General features: G+C 36.7%; 1 protein-coding gene across 8 annotated transcripts in view; it reads right to left on the bottom strand.

Moving 5' to 3' along the window:
• The window catches only part of MEF2C (myocyte enhancer factor 2C), a 131,162-nt gene that overhangs the window by 77,609 nt on the left and 26,494 nt on the right, over positions 1-27,059 (bottom strand). For all 8 annotated transcript variants that reach the window (XM_006873181.1, XM_006873179.1, XM_006873183.1 and 5 more), the window contains exon 2: positions 21,948-22,151. In XM_006873181.1, coding sequence (XP_006873243.1) covers positions 21,948-22,151 — 204 coding nt within the window. The remainder of the gene's footprint in view (positions 1-21,947; positions 22,152-27,059) is intronic.

The following is a 27,059-nucleotide window of genomic DNA, read 5'->3' as shown; positions in this document are numbered from 1 at the left end:
GGGATTGGTTCAATCTTTTCAAAGTCAGGGCTAATTTCAGTAACATTAAAGGGCAAGTATGGAGTCCTGGTATGGTGCTGTGGGTTAATGAGCCAGACTGCAAAGTCTTTTGAACTGCAAGGTCCTCGCTTCAAGCTCACCAGCTGCTCCTTGGAAATCCTACACAGGGTTGCTATGGATTGGAACCAACTCAACAGTACTTAACAACAGCAACATGAGTTGTCCATAAGCCAAACATTAAAAACCCGGGCACTGCCTCCATTCAATATTTTTCACCAACACCAGAATTCAAAGGCATACGTTCTTTTTCAGTCTTCCTAAATCACTCTCCAGCTTTTGAATGCCTATGATATGATTGAAAATACCATGGATTGGGTCAAGCATACATTATTCCTCCAGGTGACAGCTTTGCTCATTTTCAAGAGGTCTTTTGCTACAGGTTTCCTCAATGCAGTATGTTGGTTGATTTTTTGACTGATGTTTCCAAGGGCATTGATCGTGGATCCAAGTAAAATGAAATCCTTGACAACTTCGGTATTTTCTCAGTTTATATTGATGTTGCTTAGTGGTCCAGCTTTGAGGATTTTTTGTTTTCTTAACGTAACTAAAATATAATCCATACTGAAGGCTGTAGTCATCTTTGGTTTTCATTATTAAGTACGTCAAGTTTTCTTTGCTTTCATCCAGCAAGACTGTGCTATCTGCATATCACAGATTGTTAATGAGTATTTCTCCAAACCTAATGCCCTACTCTTCTTCAGGTAGTCTAGCTTTCTGATTATTTGGTCAGCGTACAGACTGAATAAGTAAGGTGAAAGAAAAAAATCCTAACATGCACCTATCCTGATTTTAAACAGTACAGTATCCCCTTGTTCTGTTGAACAAGTGCCTCTTAGTCTATGAACAGGTTCCTCAAAAGTACAATCACGTGTCTTGAATTCACATTTTTCACAAAATTACTCATAATTTGTTATGTCCATACAGCTGAACGCTTTGCATAGTCAATAAAACACAAGTAAGCCTCTTTCTGGTATTCTCTACTTTCTGTCAAGATCTAACATCAGCATTGATATTGCTGGTTCCCTGGTCTCTTCTGAACCTAGCTTAAATATCTGTTAGCTCCCTGTTGGCAAACTTCTGCAACCATTTTTGAATTATTGTTAACAAAATTTGATCTGCATCTGATATTACTTTTTAAAAATTGTTTCTACACTCTGTCTTTGGAAAAAGCACAAATAGCTGTCTTTCAAGTTTTTTGGCATAGATGAGTGAGCACTTTCAGTGTTGCAGCCATCTGTTGCAACATCTCAACTGATATTCCATCTATTCCTTGAGCCTTGCTTTTCACCAATGCTTTTAGTGCAGCAGCTTGGACATCTTCCTTCAGTACCATCAGTTTCAGATCTTATGTTACCTCTTAAAATGGTTGAATGTCGATCGATTAAATTTTGGTACAGTGACTCTGCCTATTCCTTCCATCTTCCCTTGATGTTTCCTGCATTGCTCAGCATGTCTATCCATAGATTCCTTTAATATTTCAACTCAAAGCTTGAATTTTTTTTCTTCAGTTCTTATAGTCTGAGACATGCTAAATGTATTCTTCCCTTTGGTTTTCTAACTCCAGATCTTTGCACAATTTATTACACTCCTTTACTTCATTTTCTCAAACTGGTCCTTGAAATCTTAAATTCAGCTCCTTTATGTCATCATTTCTTCTGTTTGCTTCTGCTACTCTACCTACAGAGTCTCTTGTCACATCCATTAGACTTTTTTATTTAATTACTTTTCTTTTTTAATGGGCTTTTGCTTGCTTCATGTATGGTAGACTTTACATATCACAACTCATCTGATCTTTGGTCATTAGTGTTCAATGTGTCAGATCTATTCTTGACATGGTCTCTAAATTCAGGTATGATATACTTGAGGTCATACCAGCTTCTGTGGAGTTACTGTAATTTTCTTCAGCTTCAACTTGCATATGAACAATGTATATACATCCTGTACATCTTAGGAATCTAAAAATTGTTGCCTGAATAAAAATAACTGTCAATAAAAGTAGAAGTATGTTTCTAAAATACACTCACTGGAAAGTCACTTTAGATTTGAAGATGAAATTAAAATATTTCATGTTTTAAATAATAATTCACAGATATATCTAACTGTACTAATTATTACTAATGCAAGGCTAGATTAATTTATTTGCTATCTTATTTAATAATTCTTAATTGCCATTATAAGCATTTTTGTACTGAATAAATGCACCGACTCTTGCTTTAATCAGCCTTCTTGCATTGTTATGGGTTCTATTACAGATAAATAATACTGTAGACATTTTAAATCCCTAATGATTAGGAGGTAGTCAAATCAATATCAGCTACATAATACATAAAGGATGGATGCAAATTTTATAGCAAAGAAATTAATAATTAATTTATATCTGTTTACTGTAACAAAACACTGTTGTCAGCTTTTTATGAAGTTTAACAATGTTTGATCAATAAATTATATAAGAAAATATCACTATTTACAATAGACATGCTACAAAAATAATTGTATTTAATGTTTATGAAAGTAATTATTGTACTATTCTCCTTATATAATTGTCTGGTATAGTTACCATAGCTCATATCACAATTATATCAAGGAACATTACAATACTTTTTATTTTAGCAATTAAAAATAGCCAACATTTCCCCTATTACAAAGGTTTTGCTGAAGATTCAGAACTGAATAATATGAGAGGTAATTATTTTCAAAATGGAATGTATCTTGCATAGTGCAAGTGATTTAACAATGAAAATTTTGTTTAAAAAGTGTGCATATAAAAGGCTTTGTCCCTGGATTATAGCTGTAAGTGGTACACTATCTAGGTTGAAAATGGTTCTGCAGGGCTGTATGTCCTATTTTTCCATGCCTGCAGTAAAGATACAATATGGGAATTCAGCTTGGTAATTACTAATACACCACACAGACACAATTATACCCTGTGTACTGCATAAAGGAATCACTTGTGGTCTGCATCCATTACAAAGAGCAGTAGGGGGCCAACATGCAAGCTGACAAAATGCTTCACAAGACGGAAGGAGACCAGAAGAGTCGATGTACACAGATACAAGGACCTTGATTCTTCTAGCAATGATTTAAGTCTCTTTCCATCAATTATCGTCCTTTGTCTCATGAGTCTTATCACAAGCAGCTTAACAGGAACTGAACATAACAATGCTCAGACCCATGTAACCCCATGAACTGTGCTGACATTTCCACACCCTGTTGCTGTGTTTGACCTGGTTATTCAGATTACTTAAGCAAAACTAAGTTGGGGGGGGGGGCGGTGAGGGAGAGAAGGTTACCATTGTAAAACTGCAAAACTGGCATATATATGTATATATATATATATATATAGATCTTACTCAGAATTCTATTTCTCTAAACTGAAAGCCATCCTGATTTTTTTCCAAGTGGTTTCTATTCTACTTCATTTTAAAAATTAAAAGTGAAATCAGCTTGTGTGAAAATTATCATGCTTTTTTTTTTTTTTTTCTAAAGGACTAAATGTTGGCATATCAAGGAGAATATATATTCAACAAAGGATTTTATGTTTCAGGGAGCTAAAGTAAATAATTCATCTGTTCTCTTCAGCTACAATGAGTCACAGGGACAATCTTTCTGTGAAACTTTAAAGTTCTGAGAGTTTAATCATAAACAGTGAGCGGTTTTTATTGTTAACAAAGTTTCCTCTTAATTATTACATGATGTATAGTCTTCTAAATACTTTCATTTAAGATACTCTTTAAAATATATCTTACAATTATGTTCTATATTATTTTAAAACCTTCAGAAAGTTAGTGACTTATGGCAGTTTGTCAGGTTCTGTGAAACAAAGCCTTGTCTTTCAGAAAATGTTTACAACCTATGAGGGGAACAAAAATGACCCTGAGGCTAAAATGTTTATTGGCACCTAGAAGTCTGAAGAGAGAGAGAGTCAGGCCTGTGGTTTTTTGAGGGCACTTTATCATCGCCCGCATTCTCAAAGGTTTCTCTGAATGAATAGAACTGGATTACTCAGCCTTCTATTCCACGCCTATTCCTCTCCATTTTCCTTGGCACGACTGAAAGCTAAGCTATTTTTAGTTAGGCAGTTTTCTATTTTTAGGCAACTACCAGTTAGAAGACATTTGTTAGGGAAAATTAAAAAAAAAAAAAAACACAAAGGGAGGAGGGAATGAAGCTTCCCTCCACATATTGTAAAGCAGCCTTCAACCTGTAACTCCAGGCATTTCAGCTGCTTTCAATCTTGGAAAAATAAAGAAAAATTCAGAGTTCAGGGTTTTAAAAATAAACCTACCCTCTGGCAAACGGACCAAAATACAACAAGCTGTTACTATGTGAAACAGTGACTACAAAAACAAAGAACATTCTCCAATGATTAAATTGCGAGAAAAGTTGTAGAACTATTAGTATATAAGAATGTTACATAGGCATGTAACAATTTTCCAGCCTCTCAGGCAGATGTATCATGTTTTAGAATTAGAGGGGGAGGAAAAATCATAACAAAAACACCAATAAAAACCTCATCTGGAAAGTTAAACCAAGGATGTGGATGGATACAGCTTGAAGGTTTTCATTCTCAGTACAAAAGAATCTTTTATCAAACTTAAAGGCAATTATATTCATTGTATTTTTTCTAACATTTGTATTCTGTGGAATTTCTTTAAAGATTATAACCACATGTTTACAAAGAAATCATTGATTAAAAAATCCAATGCCAATGGCAAACCTACATAAAGGCTGCTACATATATTACATACTCATATATTAGTGTGCTTAGACCTATACAATGGATATATATGAGTGCACATACACATTTATAAATCTATACATTGTTACTTTTATTAGTCTCACTTTTATTTTAAATGGGAATAAATGGCTCATAGACTGATTTGCCATGACCAACCTATTGTCATTCAAATCCATAAAATCCCCCATGAGATGTTTTCAGATGCTGCCAGGTGGAATTACTTTTGTTTTTTCTGTTATTTCAACTGTACTTTGCCTATAATTTAGGATTCAGACTATTGGGTATCCTGAACACAGATGCATCACCAGCACATGCTTGGCACATGGTCTTCATGGTCATCAGTATCTTCCGAATGAAAGAGTAAATACTATTTATGTTTTGTCTTCCCTGGACTATTGGCCTTGAAGGGCAGCGTGCAAGTCACAATCATTTTATCTCCCATGGCACTTGGCTCAATGCCTTGCCTAGAGAAAATATTTCAGAAATGTTTGTGGACAGAGGACCCAAATCAATTCATAAACCTTTGGTAGACTGATTTAATTTGTATTGAAGTCAATATTTAGTTATATAATAATACTATAATTATTAAATAGAATCTTTACTCATTTAAAATGCTCTATAATCATTCTAAAATTAAGAGTTTGTTTTCTATTACCTTTGTTTAAATATATTTTAGAATCTGAACTTTTCCCTGGATGTTCAAAAGAAAAACACCTTATATAACTTTACAGTTTGTAATGGGGCTCTGACATCTTTTATAACCTATAATCCTCAGTAATCCTCACAATGGCCCTGGTGAGGAACACAGGGAAGACAATATTAACTCAGAGGAGGAGCCAGAAGCCCAGTGAGGTTTAAGAATTTGCCCGAGGTTAGAGAATTAGCGAGTGATGTTGGTATTAACTCGAATTTAATTTCTGATCTCTATCTTTCCACTAAATTTGTGTGGTGTGTTTATAGTTGCAATTCATAAAATTTACATGATGAGCTCTCATAATAATGCTTCCACACCACTTTTTAGAAAAACCCCCATGAAGTTATTATCATCCCCACCCTCTCCTCACATGAAATTAATTCAGAACAATCAAATTTCAGGGACACCCAATCACGAAATTTGTAAGAAGATAAAATTCCTTACATATCTAATTAGGAGAAATCAAAAGGAACTGTATGCATGCATGCTCTTTTTCCTTCTGTTGGAAAAGTTCAGAGTCTACACAGCTTGTTTCTATTCCTTAACTGCTTTTTGTTCCCGTCCCAACTGCCTTCATTGCCTCCTCTTCCTCAGGGGAATTCCAGTCCAGTGTTCTGTCTACCCTCTCATCTTGCTCCACCAAAATCACACATACTTTAGTAAATTCTCTGTTCTTTGTCGTAAATACTAATGTAGTGCCTCAGGTTTCCTGATTGGTTTTCTCTGTCCTAGCACAGGTCTGACACCGGAAGTGTACAATAGAAGTCGGCTACAGGAATAAAAGAAAAAATGACCAGGAACATTCTCTCCATTTTAGATGCTCTTCATTAGGTTGATTCTATCAACCACTGCACCAATCACCTCAAAGAACACTAGAACACTATGTTCAACAGTTTCACCATCTACAACAGCACTGTCAAAAAGTAGACTTCTGTGATGACCGACATGCTCTATGCTTGCCCTGACCAACACGATTGCCACTAGATGCACGTGGCTATTGAGCACTTGAAATTTAGCTAATTTGAGTGATGAGCTGAGTTTTAAATTTTCTTTAGTTTCAATTAATTTAAATTTAAATAGCCACATATGGCTAGTGGCTAGTGAGGGCTTATATCATTTCATCTGTAATCTGGCTATACAGGTATTTGCCAAAGAAAAGTCACATAGCAAAAAGAACTGAGTAACTGTCAGATCACATTGTTGGTGTTGTTGTTAAGTGCCATGGAGATGGTTCTAACTCCCAGTGACCCTGTATAGGGTTTCTAAGGAATGGTTAGAGGTTTGAACAACCATCCTTGTGGTTAGCAGTCTGGTGCTGCTTGTCCTAAAGTGCTACAGGAGGTCTCTAATCCAATATCATAGCTGCTAATAATTTAATTTATTTATTTAGAGTCCTGGGTGGTACTGTGGGTTAATGGGCTGGAATGCAACATTGGTTTGAACCCAAGGTCGGTGGTTCAAGCTCACCAGCTGCTCCTTATAAACCCTATACAGACAGGGTCAATATAAGTCAGAATCGACTTGACAGCATTTAATAACAATAATTTATTTACAGATTTGTACAATAAATTTGAAAGGAGTTAGGTTTCTGGTATTAAAAAGGGGCAGAGAATAGAATTGGTTACAAATAGTAGCTCTGATGGAAACTGTTTCAGTTTTCTCCTCTATGAAATGGTTTATTTGAAGACTAGTCACAGTGAGGACTTCTGTTTAAGACTAAAGTGTAATCTGTACGACATTTTGAAAAAAAAGTTGAATTCAGATACCCTATAATAGGAGTTACTATTATTAATTCATGTACCCATTTCTGTTTTTGTTTTGTTTTGTTTTTTTATGGTAATGTTTTAGACGTGAGGGGGGAAACCCAAACATTGTACAATGTACTGTTTAAAGTGTCCTAAAACAGTAGATCTAAATAGTTACTGAATTTATTTACTAAAATATATAAAGGTAAGAGATTTAATTGATATGAAGTGGTTCTCAGAATCTAATTAACCTTCTAACTAGTCATTAACTCTATGACCTTTAGAAATAATTGACAGGGAATTTCTTTCCATTATCCAAAACTTCCACTTAGGTGGTTAAATTTAAGGATAACACAAAATATACCAAGTGTCTCTGAAACATAATTGAGTAAAATGAAAAACACTATCAGGAAAACAGAATATAAATACATTCCCAATAATATAATCTATCCAACTTTATCTGTTGTATACATACACAGCATTTGCATAGTGACAGTCCTTTTTAATGATCAAGTCTTTTTAATTCTTGTCTCAGAATGTACTATTTTGGTAGTGAGGATAATGAGGGAAGCATAGTTGTCAGTACCCTTCTTCATCATGGCAGACACCCCTAAGCAATCACATCACACTTCCCAGGTGAGTCTGCCCATGGACTCAGAGTCCTCCAGGTAATCACGACTACCACTGGCACTCATCAGGGAGGCAACTCGACCAAGAAATTCAATGCTCACAGCAGTCACTTACCTAGTTCTGACCCATAGCCACTCTACGCACAGCAGAATGAAACATTGCCCAGTGCCACACCATCCTCACAACTGTAACTATGTTTGAGCCCATTGCAGCTGCCAATGTATCAATCCATACCCTTGGGAGGTCTCCCTCTTTTTTGCTGACCTTCAGCTTTACCAGGAACTCTTGATAAAGTGTCTGAAGTGTATCTAACAATGTTTTACCGCTATTCATAATGGTTTCACCTTCTGGCGCTGTATCTGACAAAGTTCCGCTGCTAGTCATAAGGTTTTCAGTGGCTAAACATTCAGAAGTAGTCCACCTTTCCTTCTTCCTAGTCTGTCTTCATCTGGAAGCTCCAGTGAAATCTGTCCACCCTGAGTGACCTTGCTGGTATTTAAAATACTGGTGACATAGCTTTCAGAATCATAGCAACACAAAAACCACCACAGTAAAACAACTGCCAGAGTAGTGGTGGGTTTACCTAACTAGGTAAAGACAAACCCACTAAAACCCACTGACATCAAGTCAGTTCCAACTCATAGGGACTCTATGTAAGGTTTCCGAAACTATACATCTTTGTGGAAGCAGACAGCCTCCTTTTTCTCCTACGGACTGCTTGCTGAGTTTGAACCACTGACCTCATGGTTAGTAGTCCGATGACTAACCCACAGTGCTACAGCCCTCATTAACTCACATTTCCAAGGAATTATAATGCACTGACTTTCAACAGTTAGTTTCAACAAATATAATTAAAAAAAAAAAAATAGGAGTCATTTATTTGCTCACAAGGCTGTAATTTGGGCTGTTAAACAGTGTGGTTCTTCTGATGGTTTCACCTGGAATTACTCATGAGACTACAGTCATCTAGAATTGTTCCATCAAATATGTTAGCTACTAGCTGTATTTGATCATTTAAATTCAAATTAATTAAAATTAAATTACATTAAAAATTGAATTTGAAAGTCACGCTAATAACTTTTCAGGTGCTCTCTAGCTACCTGTGGCTACTGACTACCATATTGAATAGGGTTGATATAGAACATTTTTATCATTTCAAACAATTCTTTGCAGAGCATTAGTCAGAGCATTGACCAGACTAGATATTCCAAGACAGCTTTGTTCAGAAGACTGGAGTCTCAGCTCATACACTTGAAACCTGTGGGCTACATGGAGTTTTCCCTTGCCACATGATCTTTCATCCTGGACTTTTTCACACATGGAAAGAACCATTTTTAAAAAGATTATTTCCATTAAATGTAAAAAATGTTATAATTCATTTAATGAGATAAAGCAAGTAGATGAAACAAATCATAATATTCATACCCAAGAAGCAAGTACAAGAACTATCTAAGAAAAAAACTCTAAAACAAGGCTGTCTAAAATGCTTAAGGTTATCTCTTGATAAATATGGTAATTTACAAAACAATAACAGACCATCAGGAGGAAAAACCCCAGACAGATTGAAACCCCAAAAATAAATATATTAATGGAAAGTATAGTCTTTGAATTAAAAGCCTTAATAAATGGATTATGCAGTAGACTAGACAAAGTGAAGAGAGAATTATTTTAGTTAACAGTGAAACACTTAGACAACTGCAACACCTGGGCCCCTTCTAAACTGGATGGTGGAAGCATTCCAAAAGAGCAAGAACTTCTAGAAAGTTCAAGGTGTCTTGAGGCCTAAGTTAGAAGTCATACAATGTCACTTTTACCTCATTTTTCAACAAATATAATTTTAAAGAAACGATTTCAAGATATGACTACCCCTTGGTAAAACTACCAAGAAGAAATGCTCTATAAATGTACTTTCAAACTCTATGCTAAAATAAATAAATAAAATTGTAAAAGGAAGCAGGACATTTCTACATTAAGTTTGGTTCACAGGCTAGCAGCATCAGCATCACCTGGGAGCTTTTCAGAAATGTAGACTTTTGGGCCTTACCCCATGTTCACGGAATCAGAACCAGCATTTTAGTAAGAGCCCCCATGATTCACACTGGGCCTGAAGTGTTTCCTTTGAAACTCACTGATTCCTTTTAACAAATCTTGGACAAAACACTAAAAGGTTGCTTATCTCTTCTTCAAGAATTAGTGTGTTTGGTCTGAAAAATCCTTTACTTTCTACCAGTACTAAAATCAACAACTCTCTTTGGGTTTCTGTGCATTTTTATTTATTTTTTTCTGACATAGCAATAGCTTTTATTTATCTCAGGATTTCTTGAAAGATTCTCACTTTTATTATTATTAGAACACAGCTGTGGAATAACATAGAAACTTTGTAAATTTTATTTTCTCCACACTGTAAGTTATTAAAGAGAAGAAATGCATTTGTCAGTTCATTATACACGCACACATATAAATATATACAACTGTTGTTGTTGTTAGGTGCCATCGAGTGGGAACTGACTCATAGCGACCCCATGCACAGCAGAACGAAACAATGTCCGATCCTGGGTCAACCTCACTACCGCTGCCACACTTGACGCCATCAATGATGCCACCTGGCTGATCCATCTCGTTGGGGGTCTTCCTCTTTTTTTCTGACCCTCCATCTTACCCAGCATGACATCCTTCTCCAGTGACTGTTCCCTCCTGACTATATGTCCAAAGTATGAGAGACGAAGCTTAGCCATCCTGGCCTCCAAGGAGCGCTCTAGCTACACTTCTTCCAAAATAGATATATTGGTTCTTTTGGCAGTCCATGGCACTTTTAGTATTCTCCTCCAACACCACAACTCAAAGGCATCAATTCTTCTACAATCTTCCTTATTCACTGTCCAGCTTTCGCATTCATATGAGGTTATTGAAAATACCATGACTTGGGTCAGGCGCACCTTAGTCCTCAAGCTGACATTTCTGCTCCTCAACACTTTAAAAAGTTCCTGTGTAGCAGATTTGCCCAATGCAGTACGTCGTCTGATCTCTTGACTGCTGCTTTCATGAGTGTTGATAGTTGATCCAAGAAGAATGAAGTCCTTGACAACCTCAATCTTTTCTCCATTGATAAGAATGTTGTTTATTGGTCCAGTGGTGAGGATTTTTGTCTTCCTGACATTGAGATGCAACCCAAACCGAAGGCTGTGCTCTTTGATCTTCATCAGTAAATGTTTCAAGTCCTCTTCACTTTCAGCAAGCAAGGTTGTATCATCTGCATATCACAGGTTGTTAATGAGTCTTCCTCTAATCCTGATGTCATGTTTTTCTTCATAGAACAAAGCATCTCGTATTATTTGCTCAGCATACAGGTAATTACTCTGGTAGCGTAGTGGTTACGAATTGGGCTGTGAACCACATGGTTATACATATATATATATATATGTTGATGTTATGTGCCGTGGAGTTGGTTCCAACTCAAAGCGTCCCTGTACAGTGTTTCCGAGGCTATAAATCTTTATGGGAGCAGAAAGCCTCATCTTTATCCCGTGGAACAGCTGGTAATTTTGAACTGCTGACCTTGCAGTTCGCAGCCTGATTCGTAACCACTATGCTACCAGAGTTAGCAGCCTAGATATATGTGTGTGTATGTGTGTGTGCTTTAATTTATTTAATGTCTACAAAGTCCCAGACATTGAGCTGGCAGCTGTTGTTACAAAGATGAATAAAACACTGCCATGGGACTCAGGGAAAAGAAAGCGACTTGTTATAAAATTAATAAAATGGAGTGAGGTAACTGAAATAATAGACACTCCTCTGATAAAAAAAAAAAAGTCATCACCTTTTATTCTGATTCTGGTTTTTGTTGTTAAGTGCCATCAAGTTGGCTCCGATCCATAACCACCCTGTATAGGGTGTCTGAGGAGCAGCTATTGAGTTTGAACCACCGACCTTGTGGTTTAAACTGAATTTGTAGTCCAGCGCATTAACTCACAGTGCCACACCAGGACTCCAGGACTCTGAGTAGGATTCTGGAATTATTCCTAAAACTTAACTTGTAAATATATATTCAGTATTCAATCCTGACAAAGTAAGAAAAGTTCTACTCTTGATCTCTTATTTGATATGTTTTAAAGTCAAGCTTTGCTCAAGGTAATACAGAAATGGCTACAGTCATACATTGACAGAGAACTTCCAGAGGTTCAAGCTGGATTCAGAAGAGGCCGTGGAACGAGAGATATCATTGCTGATGTCCGATGGATCTTGGCTGAAAGCAGAGAATATCAGAAAGATGTTTACCTGTGCTTTATTGACTACGCAAAGGCTTTCGATTGTGTGGATCATGACAAGCTATGGACAACATTGAGAAGTATGAGTATTCCAGAACACTTAATTAATTGTATTTCTAAGAAATCTGTACCTAGACCAAGAAGCAGTTGTTCGAACAGAACATGGGAACACTGAAAGTTTTAAAATTGGGAAAGGTGTGAGACAGGGTTGTATTCTTTCACCATACTTGTTCAACCTGTATGCTGAGCAAATAATACGAGAAGCTGGGTTCTATGAAGAAAAACGTGGCATCAGGACTGGAGGAAGACTCATTAACAACCTGCGATATGCAGATGATACAACCTTGATCGCTGAAAGTGAAGAGGACTTGAAATATTTACTTATGAAGATTAAAGAGCACAGCCTTCGATATGGATTGCATCTCAATGTCAAGAAAACAAAAATCCTCACCACTGGACCAATAAACAACATTCTTATCAATGGAGAAAGGATTGAAGTTGTCAAGGACTTCATTCTTCTTGGATCAACTATCAACACTCGCGGAAGTAGCAGTCAAGAGATCAGACGACGTATTGCACTGGGCAAATCTGCTGCACAGGAACTTTTTAAAGTATTGAAGAGCAGAGATGTCAGCTTGAGGACTAGGGTGCGCCTGACCCAGGCCATTGTGTTTTCAATAGCCTCATATGGATGCGAAAGCTGGACAGTGAATAAAGAGGATCGTAGAAGAATTGATGCCTTTGAGTTGTGGTGTTGGAGGAGAATACTGAGGGTGCCATGGACTGCCAAAAGAACCAATAGATCTGTTTTGGAAGAAGTGCAGCCAGAGTGCTCCTTGGAGGCCAGGATGGCTAAGCTTCGTCTCTCCTACTTTGGACATGTAGTCCGGAGGAAACAATCGTTGGAGAAGGATGTCATGCTGGGTAGGGTGGAGGGTCAGAGAAAAAGAGGAAGACCTCCAACGAGATGGATCGGCCAGGTGGCATCATTGATGGACTCGGGGGTGGCAGCGGTGGTGAGGTTGGCCCAGGATCGAACATTGTTTCGTTCTGCTGTGCATGGGGTCGCTATGAGTCGGTTCCGACTCGATGGCACCTGACAACAACAACAACAACAAAGTCAAGCAATATCACTTTTCCTTAGGTGCTACCAATAGTCCTTATGTGGCGCTGTAGGATAAGCACTCCACCACAAGTTCAGTTTGAACTGCAAGGTCAGTGGTTCAAACTTACCAGTCACTTCTCAGAAACCCTGTACAAGGTCACTATATACTGGAACTGACTGGGCAACACTTAATAACAACAATAATCAGTAGCTTGTATGCAGCCTTTAGAACAAATATGTTGCTCAACATCAAGTTCCACATGCCCTGAAATCTGTATATCTATTAAAAATGGAAAATAATGATTCAGTCTAACATCTTCTGCCTTATACTTCCAGATTGTTGTTGTTAAGTGCCGTCGAATCGAATCAGACCCATAGCGACCCTGTATAGGATTTCCAAGGAGCAGATTCACCGACCTTACAGTTCAAACAACTTTGCAGACTGACACATTAACCCACAGTGTCACAACAGGTACTAGGAGAGGAATAAAACAATAGGAGAACTTTGGTTTGCTCTAGTTCAGAAGGTTCATGTTAGTAATATGATAAAATATTGTTGTTAAGTGCTGGCGAGTTGGTTCCGACTCATAGGGACCCTATATAGGGTTTCCAAGGAGCACCTGGTGAGTTTGAACCACTGACCTTGTAGTTAACAGTCCAGTGCTAATCTTATAGTGCTACAGCAACACGAGTGATTATTAACAGAAATAAAGAAGTCACATTATTGACAAAATACTGTATTTTGAAACTTATTGTCTTTCTTGTTCCTACTGCTATTAAATAATTCTCTGTTGACCGTCTGTCTTCTTAGTAATGCCTATAAGCCATTAGAACTGTACAGTAACAGATGAAAGGAAATTCAATTTTATTGCCTTGCACATGGAACTGTAGTAATCTAACATGCACATTATTAGTTGCAGAGCAATGGTTATTTTCTTAATAAATGAGATGTGAAGCAGCTTTTTATGTTTACAAAAATATATGCAAATTAAGCAAGAGAGTTATTTTTAAAAGGAGTGGGTCTTAAAATTTGATATTTAAACCTACATTGTAGTATAGTTATGATTGTATTTTTATAAATGTGACTAATTTCTTCTTTTAAAATTAGGGGGAAATATAAATATGATTTGCAAGCACAAGGAAAATTTTTTAAAGATATGTAAACAAAAATGAACATTAAAATACAGGAAAAACATTCATTTTATTTTTTTTTTAGAAAATCACTTTTTTACCTTTTCCTTGGGAATCTCAACACTGAAAGTTTAAATCATTATAGAATGCACAAAGTTTTGGTTCATTTTTCAATACTACCTTTTGAAAAGCAATTATATATTTAGTTTTATGGAGGACAAGGCAGGTTTACTAAACAATCTATAACAATATCTGTTCCAATTACGCTTTACAGTAACTTAAAGAAGGATTTTTATTCCACCTCAAGAATACCCCTTTTTTTTCTGAAGAATATAATTTACTAATTGTATAGCTAAATAGTGGTCCAATGTTGCTTTAAGCAAATTTAAAACCTTAACAAAAAAGACCTATCATCTTTCCATTCACAAGCTTCAACTACAGTAAAAACCAACAGACTGCTACCTAGCTCACCTGGTTACTGCTCCAGTCAGCTTTGACAGCTTGTAAGCGTTTTCCAGCCAGGCTCAATACCAAGGCTGACTGTGTGGTTATTGGGTTAGGGGCAAAACATTGAGTGTTCAAATCCAAATGTGTGTCTCTCAACATGAATACTTATGATGTATGTGGATTCTTAAATCATAAGGCCACACAATTCTTCACTTCTGAGTGTACTCTTCAAATTTCACACTATACAACTAATCTTGGTGTTAATTTGAAAACACAATTAGTTTTAAATGCTTCTTTTCATATTTCAATAGTCTAGACCAGTGCTGTCTCATAGAATTTTCTGAGATGATCAACATGCTCTGTATCAGCGCTGTTTAATTTGATAGGCACTTGGAATCCACAAGTGGTTGCTGTAGGATAAGCACTGAACTGGTAACCACAAGGTCAGTGGTTCAAACCCACCAGCCGCTCCTCGGAAACCCCATACAGAATTGCTATGAGTTAGAACCAACATGATGGCATTTAATAACAACAGCTACTTGTGGTTATTGAGCATTTGAAAAGTGACTAGTGTCAATGAGGAACTAAGTTTCACAGTTTGCTTAACCTTAATTCATTTCAATTTAAATGCTCCTATAAAGATTTATAGCCTGAGAAACCCTGTGCAGGGTCACTAGGAGTCGGAACCGACTCCACGGTACTTAACAACAAGAACTAACTCCTATATTGGAATGCACAGATCTAGATGATTTTAGTGCTTTTTGCTAGTGCTTGAAAAAATTCACCTGATTCTAACTGAACTGTTTCTTTGGAGCTATAAAGACATATTTCACATTTTTAATGAGTAGCATTATGGTAGTCTGACAATCACTTGGTAACTTGTCTGTCTCACTCGTTTATGCTTTGAGGATCAGCACATTCTAGACACCGTGTTAACCACTAGGGATAGGATGGTAAACAAAATGTGCAGACTCCTTGCTTCCAGGAGTTTATAATCTAGCGTGGAACAGGCAGCTGGATACCAACTTTAATCATGCTCTGAGGAAAAGGTACAACTTATTATGGCTGTGATACAGGAAAGTGCGTACGTTTATGGTGAGAAGAAAGAAGGTTCAAGGAAGACTTCACAGAAGTGGAACCTGACTTGAATGAAGGATAAGTAAATCAAGCAGAATTTTTGTAAGGAAAGTTTCACACAAAACAAACAGAGCTTGGAGAGGTTGAGGGATATAAGCATGTTTAATGTGACTTGAGTATAGGATAGCCGAAGACAGGGGTGGGACTGATGAGAGGGAAACAGAAAAAGTTAAAGATGGAGAGAAAGGACTACAGGTGGTGAGATCATATATTGTCTTATGAGCCATCTTAAGGACCAATTATCCTATAGAGTCCTTATTAAATTTGTATCTCCTTTGTCATTCTGTGGCACATAGCACATGGTAGGAATTCAGTGAATGCTTTAATGAGTTCAACAAATAAGCAAATAAATAAGTGAATGTAATTTTACTCTTTAAGGAAGTATTTGTTATATCACTATATAAATCCCTTTACTGTTGAGCAGATTAGACTCACAGCTACCCTATAGGAAAAAACAGAACTACTCTATTATGTTTCCAAGGCTGTGAATCTTTACAGAAGCCAGCTGGCATATAAAAGTCTAGTTGTTGCTGTTAAGTACCGTCGAGTAGGTTCCAACTCACAGTGGTCCTATATAGCGTTTCCGAAGCGCGGCTGGTAAGCCTGAACCACTGACCTTGCCATTCAAACTGACACTGCAGTCCTGCGCATTCATCCACAGTGCTATACCGACATGTACATAGTACCCATAAATCTAATTTCGCATTTCTATATTTCTTTTAAGTGTGAGGGAGCTTTAAAAATTTGTGACTAAATGAAGTTTAAGGATAATATAGTTTTTCCAGAAACTTTTGAAGGCCCCTCATAGAAGTGTACGTTGTTGTTAGCCCCAGTAGCACTGTGAAGCAATAAAGACCTTTCTAGTTCCCAAGTGTACACTAGGACCTTTCAGAAGTAGCATAGCACTGTAGGATAAGCACTGGACTGCAAGGTTGATTTGAACTGCAAGGTCGGCGATTCACATCCACCAGCCACTCTTCAGAAACCGTAAACGAGGTCGTGAGTATTCGGAACTGACTCCACAGCACTAAACAGCAGTCCTAATTCAGGTCTTAATTATTACTGTGCAAAGAAAACATTTACTTGGACAGCAGTTCTTAGATGTGTCTAAATCCAAACAGGATTCAGGTGACAGAATATAACAATTCATGTAAACACTATCTCTCAGAAACAGAAACATACAATTCTTATCCATTATTGTATACTAAAAAAATGATTGTAAAAAGTCAACAATCCTCTAATGAATCAACGATTCTTCCCCAGGAGTTATAACTCAAGTTTGAATTTCCTGAGGAGCAGCAGAGGGTCTCATGTTTTCACTCCCCTTTTATGCTTAGTCATTCCACTTCAGCCCTGACTAAATGAGCAGCTCAGTCAAATTTCTGAGTCACTGAAGGATGAGAGGTTTCTTCCTGGATGGGTGCTAAATGACATTCTCATAAGGCTTGTGTGGCTATATCATGTGCTGGATATAGTGGTAATATGTCTGGGACTCCTGCCACTCCAAAGATCACCTGGAATGATCTGACAGATCACATGACCTGCTTGGATGAATGTTTGATTGAGTTGTTTGTCTCATGCCTTCATTTTGGTACCTTGCACTACATTAACAAAGTTACTGTTCCTTTGTCTTTCGACTGTTCCCAAGCTGATTTTTGTATACATGTTTTACAGCCTTAATAAGAATGCCGGACTTTTCCTTTTCAGATCCCTTGCACAGCATTGACAACTGGCCAGTATTTGCTAGCTAATTGGTTGCTGGATAAAGGAATGAGTCTTAAGCATGTCCTGCGGGACTTGTGTTCATCAGGTCATCCTGACTGCTTAACAACCATATCTTCTTCCAGTAACAGTGCCCAACATAAACACTTAGGGTAGGAAGGCAGCTCAGAGAACTAGGCATGGATTTAGAGAGTTGGAAGTAGTGAAGGGGGCATTCATTAATGCCATCAGAATCCCTACTGAATTTCAACAACCTCATAAAGCCAGCATTTTGAGCAAATGCTTAATACGCATGTCAAAGTTAAATAAAATGGACTTTCTTCAAAAGAAGTGCTTTTAATACAATAACTGTTTTTGTTTTCCTTTTTTTTTTTAACCAATGGATTAAAAATTTAACACATTTACTAAATCTGGCATATTTATATATTGTACCTAAACAGATATTCATGCTGCATTATAATGTAATAATATAAAAAAAGAAACTCTCTCTGTCTGTTAAGCCATTGTGAGTCTTTGTACTATTGTAACAGTAGTGCTAATTATCAAGCAAAGACATGATAATTACGCAGAGCTTTTTTGCTAAAAGAAGGAATCTTTTTCAACACCCACGCGCCTACACAATTTCCTATGACCCTGTAACATTACTCTGGTATGGCCCAGAAATTTGTATTTCAGTCTAAATGTTGGGAATCTTATTATTTCTCGCTTTCTCTCCTCATTTTCTTTTTCTTGTGAGTAAACTCTTTTTAGAGGGTTAAGGGAGAGAGGTAATGGTCCAAATGGGGAATATAAAACTAATGACCCTTCATGAAACATATTATGCTCCTCATTAAACTTGCTCAGTTAAATGCATTCCATTAAATTAAAATAAATAGGATTTAAAATTTTACCCAAGAGTAGTAAACTACCATAACTCTCAACTTCACGTTAGATCCATTCTAGGAATGGATTCCTCAGGTCCCTGATGCATCACAGTTTCTTAAACTTCTAACACATTTTATCTCTGGGTACTACAGAGACTTACATACTTAAATGGCAAACCTGTTTTAAATGCAGCTTCCCACCCAGGTTCTCTCGTCTCCACCCACTATCCAAAATATCCTGATTTTGATGATCTGCACTTTGAAAATTTCTCCATGTGAGTAATGTAAAATTGTACCCAACTTAACTTCTTTTCTATCATCCTGTTACTACCAAAATGTGGAAAAGTCAAATATGTGAGCAAAATGTGATCAGGTAGTAGAACAGGATAAACTCACAATACCTCTGACTTTTAAAATCTTGTGTTAATCGACAGAATGCAATAGTCAAGTCTCTAGATTTGTCCTAGCAGGCCCAGAATGTCATTTTCATAGTCATACATTTTAATCTGTTAAAGTTAAATTCAAGAAAATGAAGCTGCTGTTTTGTTTTCTTAAAGGTATTGCTTACCTGTAGGGGAGTAGGAGAGGTGGGGGTGAGGTAGAGCACAAGGTAGGGGATAGACACATCATAGTTCCAGTGTTGGGCGGGGGAGGGCAATACAGAAGAAGGGGAAGGGGGTTGGAAGAACAAGGTAGAGAGGGGAACACTGAACAGCTTTGCAAGGACTAAATGGGACAGAGGTAAATAGTGATGTATGTTCCAATAAATTTTAAAAAGTTCTGCTTTTTAAAGAATTATAATTTTAGGGAAGGCATTTTAAATTAAATTCTTTTATTTTTGAGATGAGGAAAAGCCAAAGAGTTAGCTAACTTATTACATGTTGTTGTTGTTGCTAACTGCTGTGGAGTCGGTTCCATTTCATGGTGACCCTGTATAGAATTTCCATGGACCTACTGGTGTGTTTGAATCACCGACCTTGCAATTAGCAGGCAAGTGCCAAACCAGTAAAATAGTGCAAAAGAAAGAATCTAATGCAAGCTCTCTGACTTCTTCTGATAGCCCTAAAGCAGGCTGACATCAGATAATCATCTGCCCCTCAAAAAAAAAAAGTTTCCTACATTTTATGACATTTTAAATCAGACTTTAGATCATAGAAAAGAGATTGCATAATTCCTAGAGAAACCTTCAGAAGAGGCATTTTCTAGAGTTTCAACTACTTTAAGAAAGCAACTTAACAAGTGGTACAGTTCAAGTCTAATGACGTAATCTAACGCAAATTATTTTCTTACTCTGAAACTTTTTTGTAATGGTTTCCATAAAGAAACGGAGATTTGAATATGAGTATGTCTTGTTTCTAGAATTTATGATAAATATATGTAAACACACACACAAGAACCTATGAGATTTAACAAGTGACTAGTTACACTCACATTCATGTTTACATATTTTTTGTGAGTCGATAAAATACCACATGAAAGACATAGCAAGTAAACTATATAAATGATCTTGAATTTCAGTATCAAAGCAACACACAATTCAATAAAAAGTGAATAAAATGATAAGCAACTATGAACATTCAAAACTATTTTAAGCTCATACCACTTTAGAGGTCTACCTAGCATCCTTTCCTCTGAAATTATTTGCTTGACTTTGTTAGGCAAAACTAAATTCGTCAGCTCAATACTTTTGAAAAGCTTCCAAATAAAAATAGAAAACTGACTACTAGTTATAGGCAGGATGTGTAAGAGGACAATGGATGTAGCTGTTGTTGTTATTAAGTGCTGTCAAGTCCATTCTTGTTCATAGCTACCCTACATACACTTAGGAGCAGTTGGTGAATTTGAACCACAACAGTTGTTAGCAGTCCAGTGTTTAGTCAACAAGCCCACACCAGGATCTATGGTTGTGGTAGATTCATTTGATTAGCATTGTGTTTTGTTGTTAAGTGCCACTGAGTCAGTTCAAACCCATAGCGACCCTGTATAGGGTTTCCGGGGAGCAACTGGTGAGCTTGAACCGCTGACCTTGCAGTTCAAAACGACTTTGCAGTCCAGCACTTTAAAGCACAGTGCCACACCAGAAGTCGTTGATCAGCATTAGTATTAGATTTTTTTTCATAGTATTGTTGTTGTCGTTAAGTGCCACCAAGTCAGTTTCAACTCATAGTGACACTGTACAGGGTTTCTGAAGTCCTGGTGTGGCACTGTGGGTTAATGCGCCAGACTGCAAAGTCATGTGAACTGCTAAGTTCAAGCTCACCAGCTGTTCCTTGAAAACCCTATACAGGGTCGCTATGAGTCGGAACCGATTCAACAGCACTAATCAACAACAGGGTTTCTGAAAGTGGCTGGTGACTCTGAACTGCCAATGTAGTGGTTAAAAGTCCAGTGTTTATTCTACAGTGTCACATCAGGGCTCCTTAAGAACTTAGTATAAATAATGGGAAAAAAATTAATTGTACTCTTTATGACCCTGAATACATACTTAATTTAAAAAATATGAATTTTATTTTAATTATGGGAAAGCACACAGAATCTAGGAAACCAGAAATAGGTAGGTGGGAGAGGAAAACAGACAAAGGGGAAGAGTTTTCATTACACGTCTTTTTCCAGTTTAGAATTCATTGCTTATGAACGGTACATACAGGGCACTAACATTTAAATTAGATACATGTTGAAAAGGTTTAAAAAAGTGTCAACCAAAATTGTTTGGCAATATCACTTGTGCTAATGAATCTCAAAAAAAAATTTTTTTTTAAAAGAATTTTAACAGGAGGTGTATTTGTTTATAGCACAATTAAACAATGTTTTAAATTACACTTTAATAAAACACTTGAGCTAGTACTGAAAAATCCATTTCAGTAGGTTTCTGATTTCATGTATATTAACAGCATTCATTGTTATAAAATTTTGGGGAAAACAATTTTCTTCACTTTGCTATCAGTAATCACTAGGAAGAATTAATTAGAAAAAAATGTGACACAAGGGGAAAAAATGAAGAGTAAGATTTGGATTAGCTTATATGTCAATATATTTTTCTTTGACTATATTAGGAAATTATTATTTAAATTTAAAACCTGTCAAACACTATCTAAAATGTAGTAAGCTGTCCTCTAGTCACAGTTCCCAGCCATGGTGTCACATTGGTAGGCAATAATCACTCATACGCAGGATATGGCAAGAAATGACACTGTTACTTGATTTCTGTAAGGATTTGATTGTATATTGCCTACTCTAACTTACATTTGGGGGGGAAAGAAGAGCACAGAGTTGGAATGGAAGAACAACTGATATATCTGTGGGAATATGAACCTCATAAGAAAAGGAAGGTACATGTGTGCACGCCTGTGTCTGCATGTGTGGCAGGGGAAGGACCACACCAGGAAGCTCTGCTGGAGCTCGGGGCTCACCTCCACAATGTCTGAGTTTGTCCGGCTCTCATGCGGCTCGTTGTACTCCGTGTATTTCAGCAGCACCTTGTCCATGTCGGTGCTGGCATACTGGAACAGCTTGTTGGTGCTGTTGAAGATGATCAGTGCAATCTCACAGTCACACAGCACACTCAACTCGTAAGCCTTCTTCATCAACCCAAATTTCCTCTTTGTAAATGTCACCTGGAAAAAATCAAACAGGCAGGTTTTTTTTTTGTTGTTGTTTTGCTTTTAAGATATATATATATATATCATGCACTCAATTTTTTACAGTCCTTTTTTTCTTTGCAAAACAGTGACTTGTAATTGTCAGAGCCCTTCGGCACTAACGCATTTGAAAGGAAAGCAAATAAATCTAAAACTAGTTTTTCCTTAGAATCTGAAAATGTGTGATTTCTAGCTTGTTGTTGAATGTGAAACTGTAAAAGCAAGATTTAATGTAGGACATTTTAATGAAGTTTACCAGGAAACTGTTCATGCTTCCTTCAGAAATTTTAGATTAAAGAATTAATTCTTTTAATTATCAACTTTCCTAATTATGAGACTGGAACTTTTTTTTTTTTTTTTTGACCACTTGACAATTGAACATGGCATACATATGAACTTAACATTTTAGGTTTGTGCTCAAAGGAATCTTAAAATTGTTTAGTCTCGTGTCATTTAATTGAAAACACTTGAAGGGATATGACTGACTCTCATTGTTGAATTCTGTTTTCTAAAAATCCAGCAGGGTGTTGGGAAGTACTTTAGCCACAATACGATTAGGATTTGGGCTTGATTCTTTTATGTATCTTTTGTCCTCTCTCAGGCCAAATCAGCATTGTTAAAGTTGACCTTTTCTTCCTTTAATCTAATCCAATACCAAGTCCCATAATTCCTTTCCTCAAAATGTGCCTCAGGTTCACACTTGGCTTATATTTCCCAGGCAGCTCTATCATTTCGGTCCTTATCATGTCATTCTTGGACAGCCTAGTAGCTTCCTGTCCTAGCTGATCTCCCTGTCTGGAATCACTCTCTCCTCAATTCATCCCGATGTTTAAAACGTCACTCTTCCTACTGCTTTGCTCCTAATAAACAACGTCTCTGAACACTTCCTACCTACCAATCGAACCAATGTGAATATATATAGTTCACGATTCTTCATTTAATCCTTCTCTTGGTTAAACTCTCATCAGTCATTCCAGCCTGCTCACCCAAAAGTCAAGAACATTCTTAATTATAAATCTTTAAACAACAATCGTGTTTCCCAGTGGGTCTTACGTAGAACACTACTCTTGTAAAATACTCCTTAAGAGAAAGTTCAACGGCCCAATACATTTGGGAAATGGGGCACATAAGTATATTAAAGTCTGAAAAACCTTTTAAACTTTAACGTGTTCCCCCAAAGACATTGCTGGTAGAATAGGTTGCATGCTTGTTTGTTTTAAGAAGCATTTACCACTGTTCTTCAGAAACAGGGTTTTGAGGCACACAATTGCTAATTTAGCTATTGTTTTCAGTAGGAACTATTTGATATTTTTCTCTTTACCTTCAAATCCAACTCATCTTGTATAGGGAAGCTCACTTTTATCTGTTACTTCTTTGTACATCATTACTAAACACTCCTTTATCTAACTCTTAGTCTTTAGACACCCACTGGATTTCCTACAGTCTTATATCTTTTTAAATGTCTTAGGAATCTTGACACTCCAAACTCACTATCTTCACCCCTTAATCTGCTATACCTTCTAGATTCCCCATCTCACCATAAACTCAGTCCCCTAAACTAGAAACTTCACAGTTAACTTTGAATCCCTACCATCCCACATGCCTAAATAAATGTGTTGAAAGAAACCAGGTGTTAGCAGATGAATAAACTGAACTTCCATTCTGGTCAGTCTTCCATACTTTCGTAATTCTTGTTCTACCTACCCTTCTTTACCTTTCCTTAATAGCACTTAGCACATATTATGGTTTGTATCTTTTTGTGGGATCATTTGTTGAATGTATGTCTCTTTCATGACATGGCATGCTCCCTGATTTAATTTTGCTTAGTGCTGCATTTTATTTTGTTCCAGTGCCTAGAACAGGAGACACATAATGGGCACACAACAAAGGTGTGTGGCATAAAAAATGAATAAGGGAAATTTGTTAAGTGAAAATTTTAGAAATATAAAATTGATATGTTACATAAAATGTATGCAAATCCTCATGATATATTTGAATAACTCATAACTATAAGGACATAAGTGTGTAGTTTGCTTAATAATTATACTATTTTATAATTAATTGGCATTGAAGACAACATTGTAGAGAGGAATGAACATGGGGTTTGGATTCAGAGAGCCTGCTATTAGGACACTGACTCTGGTATTTACTAAACCAAAAAACCAAACTCAAAGCTATTGAGTGGATTTTGACTCCTAAGGACCCTACAGGACAGACTAGAGCTGCCCCACAGGGATTCTTTATGGAAGCAAATTGCCACATCTTTTCCCCACTGAGAAGCTGATGGGTTAGCACCACCAGCCTTTAGTTAGGAGCCAAATGCTTAATAAGAAATTCATTTAACCTCTCTGAGTTTTTCATTCTTAAAATGAAGCTAATGCTTACTCTCAACATTGCCCTAAGGATTGTGTGAAATAATTTAAGTACTATATCAAATATGGGGTCCTGGTATGGCACTGTAGGATAAGCACTGGATTATTAACCACAAGGTCAGCAGTTTAAACTCACTAGTCGCTCCTTAGAAACCTTAAAGAGAGTTACTCTGAGTCGGGACCAACTTGATGCCACTTTGTTGTTAAGTACTGTGGAGTCGGTTCTGGCTCATAGTGACCCTGCACAGGGTTTCCGAGGCTTTAAATCTTTATGGGAGCAGAAAGCCTCATCTTTCTTCAGCGGAACAGCTGGTAGTTTCGAACTGCCGACTTTGAGGTTAGCAGCCCAATTCGTAACCACTACGCTACCAGAGCTCCTTCGCGCGTGACAATAATCTATCAATCATAGTGTGTAATTTCAAGTAGATGCCCAATAAATCATAGTTACTTCCCTTTCTTAGTTGACATGCAGGAAAAACAAGAACTAACAAAATATATCTGTCTTGGTGGCTTTAAGCATCTACTGATTAAGAGTATTTGAGGTTGTTACTGTTGTTGATAAAAAGATAACACTGTGTTGTGGTATCCCCACTGATCATATCCTTTGGAAAATTCAGCATTTAGATAGTAACCAGGCTAATTCAGCTAGTCATTATCTACTCAGATGCAATTTCAACCTGGGCAGTTTTCCTTTGCAATAATTGCTAATATCCCACCTACCATTTTATGTTTATTGATTGTCTTATTCAAGTACATCTGATAAAAATAATGCTAATATATGTTATCTGAGTACATATCTGATTTTTATATCACACTACTTTAGAAACCTCTAAAATTCTGGTTCATTCACATTGAGTCATGATTGATACTAAGGATGATCTAAAGATTTTCTTTTTGGAGCATATAAAGAAGCATAATAAGTAATTACACAGATCTATACACAATTATTTCAGCATTTTATAGTTATACAATTATACCTGTACATTGGTATTTATAGTTATACAAATATACCTGTACATTGGTATTTTATTTAATGAAATGCGTCAAAGAATATAGTCAAAGCACTGACCCTAAATACTTTCACATATCTAAAAGCACCCTTAATCAGACTTCATGACCACAAACTGTAGGTGGAATGTCTCAATACAGTATGGTTTCTGTTGTACTCAAACCTCAGAATTTAGCACGTTACAACACTCACCATCAAAGTACATCTCAGTACAGAAATATCACTAAAGCCACTATTTGTGTTTACTTTTAGAGGCTCCTCAACTTTTGGGTAACCAAATAGACTGCTAGATAATGCATACTTATTTAATAATACCCATCAAAAAAAAAAAAAAGTCAGTGCATGCAGCTTCTTTTCATTAAAACAGAAAACTGAAATGATGATGACTATATTAAACCATTTAAGAAAAATCTTCAAAATCTACTCTTAATTGCTCTAAATTTAATTCTGTATTATGTTCATATTCTTCACAGCATACTCAAAATGTATTTTATAATGCTTTTTCTCATTGTTCATCGCTAGATAAAATTGTTTTTAAGCATTAAGCTTTCTAAGGAGACCTGGGATATTACTCTTCATTTAAAATATGCCACTCAATGACAAAGATGGCAATTCAGAGCTTTTATGCTTAAATATAATAATGTATTGTAATGATTACATTTTTCATAACTTGACAATAGTTTGTAATGGGGACAAGTCCATATTTCTATTTCAATAACATATTTTGAACCATAGGTGAAATATAAAACTGTTTTTACAGTATTTAGGTAGAGAGATGCTTTTTCAGTATTTACATCAATCAAAGTGCATAAAAGAGATAATAAAGCCAATATTATTTAAGTGGGCACTATAATTTAACATTCAGAATTTAAAAGTTTTAATATGTGATATATGTATGGAAAGCAAAATTACTCCATAAACACTGACCGTTTTATGTTTTTTTCTTTCCTTTTCTTTTAACCTCTTAAAATCTTTTGTTGTTGATGTTAACTGTGATTGATTGATTCCAACTTACAATGTCCCTAGCACCATCAATGGACTCAAGCGTAGCAACAGTGGTGAGGTTGGCCCAGGATTGGGCAGTGTTTCGTTCTGTTGTGCATAGGGTCGCTATGAGTCGGTAACGACTCGATGGCACCTAACGACAACAACAACATATTGGGTTTCAGAGGATTGGCTGGTGAGTTCAAACCTCCGAACTTACAGGGCAGTGCTTATTCTACAGCACAACACCGGGACCCCCTTGTTGTTGTTGTTAAGTGCCTTTGAGTAAGTTCCGACCCATGGCGGCCCTGTACAGGATGGTTTCTGAGAAGCAGCTAGCTGGTGAGCTTGAATCATTACCTTGCGGTTCAAACCGACTTTGCAGTCTAGCACATTAACCCACAGTACCACACCTAACAATAATGATGTTGTATTAAGATGCTTCAGTATTAATTTTATAGTTGTTGTTGCTAAGTGCTGCAGAGTCGGTTCCAAGTGACCCTGTATAGGATTTCCAAG

The sequence above is a fragment of the Chrysochloris asiatica genome, unplaced genomic scaffold (genome assembly GCF_000296735.1).
Source record: "Chrysochloris asiatica unplaced genomic scaffold, ChrAsi1.0 scaffold00227, whole genome shotgun sequence".
In the NCBI taxonomy this organism is placed as follows: Eukaryota; Metazoa; Chordata; class Mammalia; order Afrosoricida; family Chrysochloridae; genus Chrysochloris; species Chrysochloris asiatica.
This window is presented reverse-complemented; position numbering and strand designations above follow the sequence as displayed.